Here is a 13,069-nt window from a genome sequence, read left to right as displayed (position 1 = left end):
CTTATGTGATCATAAGGGTATAGCTATTGGGCTCTTGTGATCCTCTGCTGTGACTTGCCTAAACCTGTGCTAATTATTCCCAATAAGGGAGACCATAGAGTCCATGTTTCTTTGGGTCTGGCTCACTTCACTTAGTATAATTTTTTCCAAGTCCTTCCATTTCCTTACAAATGGGGCAATGTCATTCTTTCTGATAGAGGCATAAAATTCCATTGTGTATATGTACCACATTTTCCTGATCCATTCGTCTACAGAGGGGCATCTGGGTTGGTTCCAGATTCTCGCTGTGACAAATTGCAGGCAGGAAAGTTTTAAGAGACCTCTCTCAACCCATAGCTGGACACAATGGTGTGTGCTTGTCATCCCAAAATACCAGTGAAGCTGAGATTGGGAGGATCATGTTTCTGTGCCCAGCCTGAGCAGAAAAGCCCGTGAGACTTCACCTCAACACAAGAGAAAGGTCTGAGGATTGCAAATTTGAAGCCAGCCTGGGCAGGAAAATCCACAAGACTCTTATCTCTAACTATCCACCAAAAAGCCAAAAAGGTAGAGCTATGGCTGGAGTAGCAGATTGCTAGCCTTGAATGAAAAAGCTAGGGAGCAATGTTCAAGCTCTGAGCTCCAGCCTTAGTACTGACACATAGAGACAAAAGTTGAACTCAGGTACCTTAAACCCAGTCACATTTCTTATTTTTGTTATACTTTATAAGTATGCTTTGCTGATTTTATTACCAGCTTTTTTGGAACAATGCCCTAAGGCCTAACTTCTTGTATGTTAACTTGCATCTGTTTTTAATCGTCTTCTATGTCATCTGGGAACATAAGTTAAATGGTTGGATGGCAAAAAGAATGACTCATCCTGTGCCCAAAGTATTCATGGCACATCCAAGAGTATAGGAGGAAGTGGAGGGGATGGCGAAAAGATTTATAAGGCTTTGTTTACTTTTAGGGATAAAGAGCTGATTAAATGAAAATGATCTAAGAATTCATAGAGGTTTTGAAAAAAGCTCAGAAAATCTGGTAAGTTTCTCTTTCAATAATATAAGCAATAGTAAGAGAAAAATACCCTGAATGTAGGCTTCTCCGCACGGTATAGAAGGAGACTTGAGTAGAAAATGACATTTGTACTCAAGAACTGTGAAGGTCAATATTTTTTTTTCGAGATTGTGGGGCTTGAACTCAGAGCCTGGGTGCTGTCCCCTGAGCTATTTTGCTGAAGGCTAGCTCTCTACCACTTTGAGCCACAGCTCCACTTCGGGTTTTGGAGTGGTTAATTGGAGATAAGAGTCGCACAGGACTTTTCTGCCTGGGCTGGCTTTGTACAGAGATCCTCAGATCGCAGCCTCCTGAGTAGCTAGGATTACAGGTGTGAGCCACCAGTGTCTGGCGATGTCAATCTTGATAGGCAACTTGGTCAGATTGACAGACACCTGGGAGCTGAGTAATGCCCACCTCCAAGTGTCTGTGAGGGCATTCCTAGAGATGACTAGAAGAGAAGGGCTATGAACTAATGAATTGTCTAATCCATTTCTGGATCCAAAACCTGAGTAGAGGTAGGATGTGTAACAGTCATGTGCAAAGAGATCTTGGTTGGAGGAAGGACATTAGAGGTATGTTCTTGGGGAGGGGCTACATCTTGCCCTGGCCCCTTCCCGTTATGGCTCTTCTCTGCTTCCTGGCTGCCCCCACGTGAACTGATCCTACATGGCTGACATGGCGGAGAGTACGAGTCTGTTGGGGGGCTCTGGACCCCCTTTCCCCCTATCTCCCGGGGGAATGCCTGATCCCAAACTATGAAAGAACACTGGGCTTTTATTCCCCTCAAGTGTCAGAAACAGCGGCAGAGAGAGAGGCATAGGGGAGACAACCCAATGGTCCATACGTCTGACAAGATTTAATTGGGGGGGGGTTATATAACGGTAATGGCGGGAAAGGAGGGGGGGGACTGGCCAAAGGGTCAGTCATAGGCTAAAGACCGTGTCCATCACGGTGATGTCACGAACTTCCTCTATGGGCGGGGATCACAATCCAAGGGCCAGGCCTCCGCCATTAGACACGTGGCCAAGCCGAGAGGCGGGACCGCTCGCTTCTCTTCTGGTTGAGGCCGGGAAGGTGGGAGGGGCTCCCTCCCACACTGCCCCAGGGCTGGGGGAAGGGCAGCGTGAATCCCCAACACCAGTCCACCTCAATCTTCCCTGTTCACTCAGTGTTTCCGTCAGGGATTCAGTAAACAGCAATGATAAAGCTGCCTAACACCGAGCCTCCTGCGATTGGAGACCCATCTAGAATGTTTTTTGTTTTTGTTTTTTTTTGCCAGTCCTGGGGCTTGGACTCAGGGCCTGAGCACTGTCCCTGGCTTCTTTTTGCTCAAGGCTAGCACTCTGCCACTTGAGCCACAGCGCCACTTCTTGGCCATTTTCTGTATGTGTGGTGCTGGGGAATCGAACCCAGGGCCTCATGTATATGAGGCACTCTTGCCACTCTTGCCACTAGGCCATATCCCCAGCCCGAGACCCATCTAAAGTGTAACCCACGATCCTACTCTGACCAGAGCTGTGACGAAAGCCTCTGCTAGGAGTAGATCTGCTTCCGCTTCCTGTTGCTGCCAGCCCAGCTGGTACCAGGCCAAATGCTAGCACCTACCCTTCCATGGAGTCTCTTGTTGAACGTCTTTACTCACCACCAGCCCTTGATAACCATCTGTGCTGCCATTGTGTTTGCCTTTCTCATTTTCTTTGCCTATTATCCCTGGCCCTCAGCTTACAATCACTGCGTATATTTATCCCCCATTGGCCAAGCTACTGAGGAGCTATTTAAAGTGGCTATTTAAACCAGTAAATCCCCAGAACCACTAACTTCTATGTGTATTACATTGGCATCCAGTCAGATGACCAAATGTTTCACATGACCTCATTGGAACACGTGCCTAGTCTTACCACTGCTGAGCAGGGGTTGGTTGTTGCAAGGAATTTTGTGTGATGGAGTGTCTGTGTCCCAATAAATACTTACTCTTGGTATCATAATCATTTGTGGTTCTTAATTATTATTTTTATTTAAATAAAATATTTACAAATTATTTGAATCCATTCATTTAGTCAAACATACTCATTTAAATAAAATCTGCTGGGGGGGGGCATGTTCTGTCATGTGAACAAAGGAAAGGGCTTGCATATAAGAATCAAAACCTATATTAAAGAAAATGTGAAACCATTAGATTTCTCCAAAAGCAGATTGCCTACTTTACCTGCCCTTGAGTTTCTTGAGATAAAACCAGAACACCTCTTTTAACTGCATTTGATTCAAGGATCAAGCAGCAAGTTAAAGATAATTCAACATGCCATCTTCCAGTACCAGGGGGCTACAGGCATGGATGGCACTCTTGTGCCTGTGTAGCAAGCACTGGGCCCTGAGTTCAAACCCCACTGCCACCAAAAGAAATATCCTTCAAATTGTACATTGAAGCCTATTAAAATACATTTCCGTATAGCTGTGCTAATTCGTTAAAGTTTTAAAACTTAAATAGTTTACACTTATCATTAAAAATGGCAACTCTTTCACTCTTGTATTCCCAGAGTTCAGGGTAGCACCTGTGCCTCTGAACAAATAGTATGTGGTTTGAAGAAGGAATAAATTACTCAACTAAACATTGTTTAAAGTTGCGAGTGAGATGATCTTTCAGAAGCCCGATAAGTATTTAAGTTCCTTTTCTTGTGAAATGATATTGAATATCCTTTGGTGGTTGATCATTTTTTTCCTTAATAGGTTGTAATGGATGTCCATACATGCAGGAAATTAGTTCATTTTCTGTTAAAGTATTTATTATTTGCTAACAATATGTCTTTAAGCTATTTGATTTCATTCACAGTTTTTAATACAAGGTCTCTCTTTGTAGTATTAAACACTTAATCCTCTTATTTCAACTTCCTGAATGCTTAGATGATAGGCATGTACTACCAGGCCTAGATTTCAGATTTTCACTTCTTTCCCTCCCTCCCTCCCTCCCTCCCTCCCTCCCTCCCTCCCTCCCTCCCTCCCTCCTTCCCTTCCTTCTTTTTCTCTGTCTCTTGTCTGTGGATGTGCTGGTACTGGGGCTTGGACTCAGAGCCTGGACACTGTCCCTTAGTTTTTTTCATCTAGGCTGACACTCTACCACTTGAGCCACACCTTCACTGCTGGTGAAGGAGTGTTTAACTGGAGATAAGAATCTCAGGGATTTACCTGCCTTGGATGACTTTGCACAGCGATGCAATTTCTTTCTTTCTATTATAAAATTTTAAAACTTTTTTCTGAATAATTACTTATTTATTGTCAAAGTGATGCACAGAAGGGTTACAGTTTCATACATAAGGCAGCTGGTACATTTTTTGTAAAATTTGTTACCTCCTCCTGTTCTGTTTCATAAAAGTCGTACTGCTTCACATATTTCAAGAAAACATATCTTTGTTCTGTACTTTCACATGATCTGCTGTTGATCTCAAAAGAGTCTAGAAAACAAGGAGTAGAGTCGTAGAGAACACAGGAATGCGATGCAAAGCCCTCATGCTGACACACAGAAGGTTGAAATTTATGTGATCTTTCACATGACAACCAATCAGAAGAGCAACATTAACAGTCCTTGACCTTAAAGGAAGTACACCAAGGTGACTCAGGAGAAAAGACTGGATCCGATCAACCTAAGGCAATGCATACTCCCTGACTTCGATATAGAATCTTCCACAACAATTCATTTGGTCATTGCTTCTTTATTATATAAACAATAACAAGGAAACAGCCCTTTGCAGAGCAAGAGCAGCAGAGTATAAAAGTGGACACAGTGTAGGAAACTCCCACATCTGAGAAACTCACTCTCTTGGAAACTTATTCAGAACCTCCATCCCCAGACACCATGGTCAACTCCTGCTGTGGCTCTCCCTGCTGTGAGCAGGGCTGTGGCCAAGGCCTCTGCCAGGAGACCTGCTGCCAGCCCAGCTGCGGTGGTTCTAGCTGCTGTCGTCCCACCTGTTGTCAGACCACCTGCTGCCAGACCACCTGCTGCCGTCCCAGCTGCTGTGTGTCCAGTTGTTGCCGCCCCAGCTGTTGCCGCCCAGTCTGCTGCCAGACCACCTGCTGCCGCCCCAGCTGCTGCCGCCCAGTCTGCTGCCAGACTACTTGCAGCCAGACCACCTGCTGCCGCCCCAGCTGCGGTGTGTCCAGCTGTTGCCGCCCCAGTTGCGGTGTGTCCAGCTGTTGTCGCCCAAGCTGCTGCCAGACCACCTGCTGCCGCCCCAGCTGTGGTGTGTCCAGCTGTTGCCGCCCCAGCTGCTGCCAGACCACCTGCTGCCATACAACTTGCTGTCGCCCTGCCTGCTGTGGTTCTTCCTATTGAAGAACCTCCAGTCTGACGAGACAGTCATTCTTAGAACAGTGTGAAAGTGCCATCTACAGCTACTTTTCCCTGTGCTGACTGACTGGTCATCAGCTTTCTTATCCCACTATGCTAGTAAGAACTTTGCCGAAGGACATCTGTCTACATTAAATGCCACTCATCAGTCCTGTGAGTGTCCCCCACCAGGCCACAGATACACAAAATCCTCACACTCAGCCCCTGATTCTGACTGTCCTCTTTGTCTTTATCTTTGCAATTATGTGTTAACTATTCTTCAATAAATATTACATTGGTACCAATCATTCTTGTATTTTCTTCCTTTTTTTAAGGCTTGACTGTCCCTTTCTTTTCTCATGCTATTTCTTTCAAGATGAAGAAAAGTGTCTGTAGCCACAAGAAAAGCTGATTTTGCTAGAACATTGATTTTGCTAGAACATTGATTTTGCAAGTACATGCCTATTCTTATTATGGCCCAGTCCACATCAACCAAGGAACTGAATCAACCTGAATGTCCACCAAACTGATGGGTGGCTAAATAAAATGTTGTATGCACAAGGGAATGCAAATCACCCACAAAAATGAATGGAATCCTGTCCCTTGTACCACCATGGATGGATCTAGAATACAGTATGTTAAGTGACATCAACCAGGCATAGAGAGAAAAATTCAGCATGATGTCATTCACATGAGGAATCTAAAAAAGTTATTCTTATAGAAGTTAAAAATAGAAAAGTGGTTCCCAGAGGTTGGGGAGAGTAAGGGGAAAGAGATGGGGCCAGGTTGGCTAATAATAAAGTTACACTTAGATGAGAGAAATGAGTTTTGGTGTTCCATTGCACAGTATGGTGTCTATTGCTTCAAAATACATAAAATCTTATGTATTCTATATATTTCACAGAAAGCTAGAAGAAGTGGTGTCGGATGTTTTCAGCATCAATAAATGGTAACTGTTGGAGGAGATAAACATCCTTATTCTGATTTGAACATTATATAAGATGTATGAAAACATCAGGTGATGCCCTATAAATATATACAAGCTTTATATGCCAACTATAAAAACAAAGAAAGGGCTGGGTGTGGTGATGCGTACCTAGAATCCTTAGCTATTTGAGAGTCAGAAATAGGAGTCATAGTTTGAAGCCAATCCAGGCAAAATGTTAGTAAGATTTATTAAAAAAAAAAGCTGTCTATGGTGGTACACATTGGTAATCCTAGCTATTTGGGAAGGTAGGAGGCTCATGATCTGAGGCCAGCCCAGGAAAAGGTCTGAGATCTTATCTGAAAACAAAACCCTAAAACAAGGCAAAAGGGGCTAGAAGTGCAGCTAAAGTAGTAGAGTGCTTGCCTAATAAACATAGGCACTAAGTTCAAACCCCAGAAGGAAGGAAAGGAGGGAGAGAGAGGAGGATGGAAGTGAGGGAAGAAAAATATATTAACTAACAATATCTTTCTTTTTCAGTGGATAAGATGATTGATCACCTAGTATTTCCAGTAAACTTCTGGATGACTTACTCTACAACCTTAGATTTAATAGGAAGACATGGCAGATAGAGTATGTTTGGAATATTAGTGAAAACGAGGAATGTATTGGTGGAAGAAGAACAAAATGCATGAATCGGTTCATATACATAAAATGTATTAAGTCTGAAAACTCAGGAGAATATACTCAGCCTTCAATATATAAGCCAAGATAAAATCAGAGGATTGGGCTGGGAATATGGCCTAGTGGTAAAGTGTTCGTCTCATATACATGAAGCCCTGGGTTCGATTCCTCAGCACCACATATATAGAAAAAGCCAGAAGTGGCACTGTGGCTCAAGTGGCAGAGTGCTAGCCTTGAGCAAAAAGAAGCCAGGGACAATGCTCAAGCCCTGAAGCCACGCCCCAGGACTGGACAAAAAAAAAAAAAAAAAAAAATCAGAGGCTTGAATGACTGCTATATGTTCATATTCTTATTTGTAACCTTTCTCTTAGTGACTTCTATGCTACTTTTTTGGTAGTATTAAAATCAGAGTTTTGTACATAGAAGGTAAAATGCTCTACTACTGAGCTACATTTCCCAGATCTATATGTTCATATTCTTATGAAGGAATTGTTGTTCAAAAGATACCAAGAGAACATGGCAATCCTTTCAAGGAGAAGATAGATGTAAAGATTCATTCACAGGGACTTAAATAATTCATTCATTAATTCATAGGGACTTGCTGTGGTAGGTCCTCTGAGCAGAAAAGGCTCTGAGATGCCAGATCGAAGCCACAGATACAGGGAGAAAGTTAGCGAGTGTAATGGATAAAACATGTCATGTATGGGAAGAAAAGTAATGCAAGTTAAGTTGGAAATACTAGGTGAGTTCTGTTTTTATGGTGCTGGACATGTAAGTGACATCCATTTGGTCATGCTCCATTAAAGTTCCAAACACAGGGTTTGCAGGCATGTCTAACTAGGACACCTGGACTCACTCACTCAACATGGCCTGGATGAAGTCACCCAGCTACCCGTGTTTTCTCTGCAATGTGCGGTTCACAGGGTTCTTCTGTGACTTTTCAAGCATTTCCTTTCCATTGCAAAATCACAGCAACAGATTTAAGAGCTAAACACTGTGACTCTGGGCAAAGGCTTTTTATTCAGAAAGGGAACAAAAGGGAAACAAAGGTGTCACAAACATAACACATTCTGACATGAAGGGAGTGGTAATGGAATCCAGCAATCATATCCTCAGGTTCAGTCTCCACTCCTCATGTGACAATATACATATCCAAAATATAGGGAACATTCTTTAGCCTTAAGAAGGAAATCCTGACACTTGTGCAAACATGGATCGACCTGCAGAATGATATGTTAAATGAAATAAGCCAGACATGGTTGCATAAAAAGTACATGATCTCACTTACACTTCATCCCAAAGAGTCAAACTCATTGAAGTAAACAGAGAGTAAAAATGATAGTTGAGAGGAATGGGGAAAATGTTCACTGAAGTGTTTTAGTTCCTCAAGATGAAAAAGTTCTGAAAATCTAATGTACAATAAGACCACAGTTACCAGTATTGAATTGTATAATCAAAATTTACTAACATAGTATGTCTTAAATTATCTCTCTGTAAAAGGGTCATTATATGAGGTAAAAGATTTGTTAATGAGCTTGACTGGTGTAAAAATTTCACAATGGATATGTATGTCAAAATACCCTGAATACATGCAATTTTATTTGTTAATTGTATCTGAAAAATACCTAAGCTGAAACATTTCCAAGAATATAAAATAAAAGGAGCACAGGACCAGGATGCTAGATGGGGTGATTTAAGGGAGGAGTGGTTTGGGCTGAGTGTTGGAAAAGTTTGGTGGAGAAGATAATGTCACCAGTCTTAAAGAACAAGTAGGTTAGAAACAGAAATGGGGGATCTTAAGCATTATTTATTGGCTATGAATAATGACAATCTGTAGTTCTACAGGACTCCAGCTTTACAATTCTATCAACCTCCAAAAGACTTTCCAAGCGCATTTCTGACGAACATAAAGCTTATGTTTGCAAACATGTGTTTTCTGTTGTAAGCCTGGTTATGAGTCACTGGGGCTTTTTCAGTCCCCAATCCCCCCACCCCCATGATATGGGTATGGAACATTGCAGACTATGGAATCAGCAACTCACTTTCCCTCTGAGAATGATTCATCTCTAAGAGCATTATATACTCCTGGGGAATGTTGAGTGTTGGGACAATCATTACTTACTGCTTTTACCTCTTCTCTTCCCATGATCTATGCCAAATACAATCTATTTTTTTAAATAAAACATTCATTAACATAAATTAGTTTTAGTTATTTTTAATAGTTTGGTTTGTTTACTTTGACCAGTTTTAGTTCTTGGGGACGGGGGAAGGAATCGTGGAATGTACCATTTATCTGTTGTACATTAGGATCTCAAAGTTCTTCCAATTATTTTCCATCAGTTCTAGAATAAAGGCTAATAAAATGTCCACTGCGTCTGGAGCACATGGGAGATCAGAATGGTGAATATGCAGTTAAAGCCCCTCCAGTCAGAAATTGAGATTTTGTTTTTCTTGCTAGCTCTACATTGAGCTAGAGGGAATAACCATTGATAGTGTACCTGAGCCTGCTGAAAAGTGCGTCTTTGATCTCTTTCTTGTCCTTGTGGGCCCTTGAATTTAAGAGGCAGTCCTTTTGATGGGAGCTATAAAAGTTAAGAGTGCTTGATGGGTGGTCAAACTCCTTTCAAGGAGAAGATGGAGACTTGGTTTTATTGAGATGGGAAGAGGATGAAAGTCTTACTAATTACCTCTTCTGCCAATTCTTAGATGCAGGCTAGAAGCCTGATCATGGAGAGCAGCTAGCAGAACTGTGCAGTCAGATTCCTCCAGGAAAACTCTGGGACTTGGTATTATTGCTTCCTCTGTATGATCTGAGTCAAGGGCTGGGAGTTAGTAAATTGAAGGAGAGATTGCATGACTGCATATTTAAAGCCATCTCTTTGTTCCAGAAAGCTAGCTGTGCTGGGTGTCTTAAGAACTAGTCTCTCTGGCTGGAGTTGTAAGATCGAAGAATCTGATTTAATGCCAGATTGATTTCTTCTGAGGCAAAGGTTGGAGGCTTGGTCTTATTGCTGGAATGCACTGGTCAGAGAGAGCTGGAGAAGTGCCCACATATGCATTCAGGCTCCCTGTGGTCTTACCGAATCCCTGCCACATGAACTCCCTGATTGACTTTCTCCATTTCTGTAGCCTCATGTGCATTTCTGCATCCGTCCCTGAGCTGCAGCTCTCTGCTCACTTGTGGCTTATCATCTTAGAGTCTTGACATTGGAATTACCACAGAAGTAATAAAGAAAAAAGAAAGAAGGCCTAGGCTCACTCAAAGACCTTCTGAGACAGCCCTCCTGCTTGAAATGCCACGGTCCTCTCTTCTAGTTCACAGAAAGCCCTTCTGTTTCTAGTGAGGCTTTGCTTTCCTATGCACTCAACAGTGTAAAAGCATTGTCTTTGTAGAATTCCTTCTCATGAAATAGATCAGTGGTCATTTGGGTTTGTTTATCAGCTTTCTGTGGCAAGAGGGAGACTCAAAATATTTAGAAACCCCTATTTTAAGTTCACAAGCTAGTCAGAATGGGTATGAGGCTTAGTTCCAGAATGAGGGTAAGGTTCTCCCTTGTGGTTCTTGGTGGTATCTTTCCTGCTGGATACAGAGAACTCAAGGTGATGGTTGTTTACCAGCTCATTTTTGAATCTCAACCATACAATTGACCTGAACATTGCCTGAACATTAGGCTAGCCTGAGATGACCCAGCCCAACCTCAAAGGTCCTGATAAAAATTACAAGCTGTCATGATCCCATTGACCACATATAATTACTATTAGCAATTAATTATTACTTTAGTGCTTTGATATTTTCCCATTCACCTTAAAAATAATTGAAGCCACACTGTAGACTCCAGTTTTTAAATAGAAGCATAAATTTTTCCAGTAATATAGGTGCAAATTCCAGTGGTGACTCCTGAAACTTTGTGTCCATCCAAGATTTACTTTTGCCGTTCTTTCTTTTTTGCAATCTCCTTTTGGCAGCATTGAGGTTTGAGCATCGGGCTAAATAATTGCTAGAGAGGTATTGTTCTACTTGAGCTATGCCTCCAAACCAACCTGTTTGCCTTTCAAAAAGAGGATATCTGTTAATAAACCTAAGAATCAAGAAGTAGGGTAAGAATAATTTGTATGTCTTGGAGTTTCTTCTAATTTTGCTCGCTTGAGTATTTTAAATTACAATGGGCCATACTGATAGATCTAACCTTGCCTTCCAGTGCTAAGATGCTATACTTCTGAAATTTCATTAGATCTGCTTGAACCCATGTTTAAGTCTCTGGTACATAGGAATGGAACAAAAACTGTGGCCATGGCATGACCCAGTGATGGGGATGAATGACATCTGAATTTCATGTCAATCTTCACATGAACACTGCCCAGTAGAAGAAGCTGGAATATTTTAAACCCAGAAGAGAATGATGATGCCGCTCAGAAGGAAAGATCAGATGGTGTTAAGAGATGGCACATTTACATTGGAATAGCTAGCCAGCATCTGAACCAAAATAAAGCACACAAAGGAATCAAAAAGTAGATGTGGTACAGGAAGAATGAACAGCATGAATGTCATCCATCAGGAAAAGGGAACAGTGTTTGCCATTCAATTTGGAAAACATAACTGCCTAACAATTAGTTACTTATTAGGATAAATAATAACAAGGGAGCGCTCCCTCACCAGGCATATACAAAAAGGGACCTTGAGCAAGAAGATTTCCAGATTAAAGAAATAAATTCATCTGGAAACCCACTCAGAACTTCCATCCTGAACATCATGGTCATCTCTTGTTGAAGCTCGGTCTACCCTGAGCAAGACTGTGGCCAAGGTCTCTGCCAGGAGACCTGTTGCCAGCCCAGCTGCTGTGTGTCCAGCTGCTGCAGGCCCCAGTGCTGCACCTCCAGCTGTTGCTGCCCCAGCTGCTGTGTGTCCACCTGCTGCCGCCCTTCCTGCTGCCAGACCACCTGCTGTAGACCAGCGTGCTGCCACCCCAGCCACTGTGGGAGTTCTTGTTGCTGAATCTGGGTTGTGATCTGGGTCTGTGGGCAGTCTAACCCCATCTTTCAGCCACCGCAGAGAGGACCTCTTTTCAACAGAAAATGTAGACCTTGCTGTGATAGTATGAACTTCAGACACATCGAGTAATTTGGAAAAGTCTGTTTTCTATCTTGTTATTTATTCTCTTTCTTTTTAAAAAAAAATTAGATACACTCTCAATTGAATCAGAATATAGACTCAACTTATGTAGAGTTGTTTGAGAATCCCTAACTCTGATTTTAAAACAAAAGCATCCAAATGTTTCACTTATTGATTTATTTTCTTACCCATGTGTTGTTTTTTTTTTTTTTGTGAAATCTATTTTGATACAGATTTGCTTGAAGGTTTCCAATAAAGCTTTGTTTTAATACTCAGATCCTGAGAGTTCTTATCTCTCATTATTTCTTATTAATGCTAATTTTGCTTCATGGCACAGGAGGACATGATATCAGAGGGCCTTAAAATTGAGTTTAGTCTTATAGTAAAAATAGGAACAAATGACTTTAAAAAAGAAAGGTTTGCACACATCATAATCCAGTTGGTGTTTATTTCAGGCTAAACATAAGTAAACTAATAAATGTAATATAGTAGATAAGAAGACTCAAGGATAAAACCCACATGACCATCTTAATGTTACTTATAAAATCCTTTGCTAAAACTCAAAATCATTTCATTATGAAGGTTCTGAATAAATTAGACATAATAGGGGAGACTTGGGAGCATTCCCTCTAAGATCAGGAACAGGAGAAGATTGCCCACTCTCACTTCTTCTTTTCAGTACAGTGATTGAATTCTTAGCTCTAACACTAAGGCAAGAGAAACAAAAAGGATATGAATTACAAAGGAGGACATTAAACCACCCCTATTTGCAGATGATATGATTGCAGATGATGTAATTCTGTAGTTAACCCTACTGATGTCATTAACCACCACTTTAGCATTGACTGACCTATTCAATCAAGCAGTAAGATGCAAAATCAGCATACAAAAGTATATTATTAGTATATAGCTTTTGCTATATGCCAATAATAAATTCACTAAGAAATCAGGTAAGCAATTCTGTTCATAAATTCTGGACTGTGGTAAAATG

General features: G+C 41.6%; 1 protein-coding gene across 1 annotated transcript; it reads left to right on the top strand.

Moving 5' to 3' along the window:
• Positions 1-4,885: 4,885 nt before the first annotated feature.
• Positions 4,886-11,961, top strand: LOC125365328 (keratin-associated protein 4-3-like). The gene is made up of 3 exons (XM_048365333.1): positions 4,886-5,348; positions 6,913-6,917; positions 11,797-11,961. The coding sequence occupies exons 1-3, from the start codon at positions 4,886-4,888 to the stop codon at positions 11,959-11,961; spliced, it is 633 nt and encodes a 210-aa protein (XP_048221290.1).
• The last annotated feature ends 1,108 nt before the right edge of the window (positions 11,962-13,069 follow it).

This window comes from Perognathus longimembris, chromosome 17 (genome assembly GCF_023159225.1).
Source record: "Perognathus longimembris pacificus isolate PPM17 chromosome 17, ASM2315922v1, whole genome shotgun sequence".
Classification (NCBI taxonomy): Eukaryota; Metazoa; Chordata; class Mammalia; order Rodentia; family Heteromyidae; genus Perognathus; species Perognathus longimembris.
The sequence above is the reverse complement of the archived record's forward strand: the minus strand, read 5'-3'. Positions and strand labels throughout refer to the sequence as shown.

Excerpts from the sequence above, each read along its gene's own strand:
- LOC125365328 (XM_048365333.1), top strand. The coding sequence starts at position 4,886 with ATGGTCAACTCCTGCTGTGGCTCTCCCTGCTGTGAGCAGGGCTGTGGC.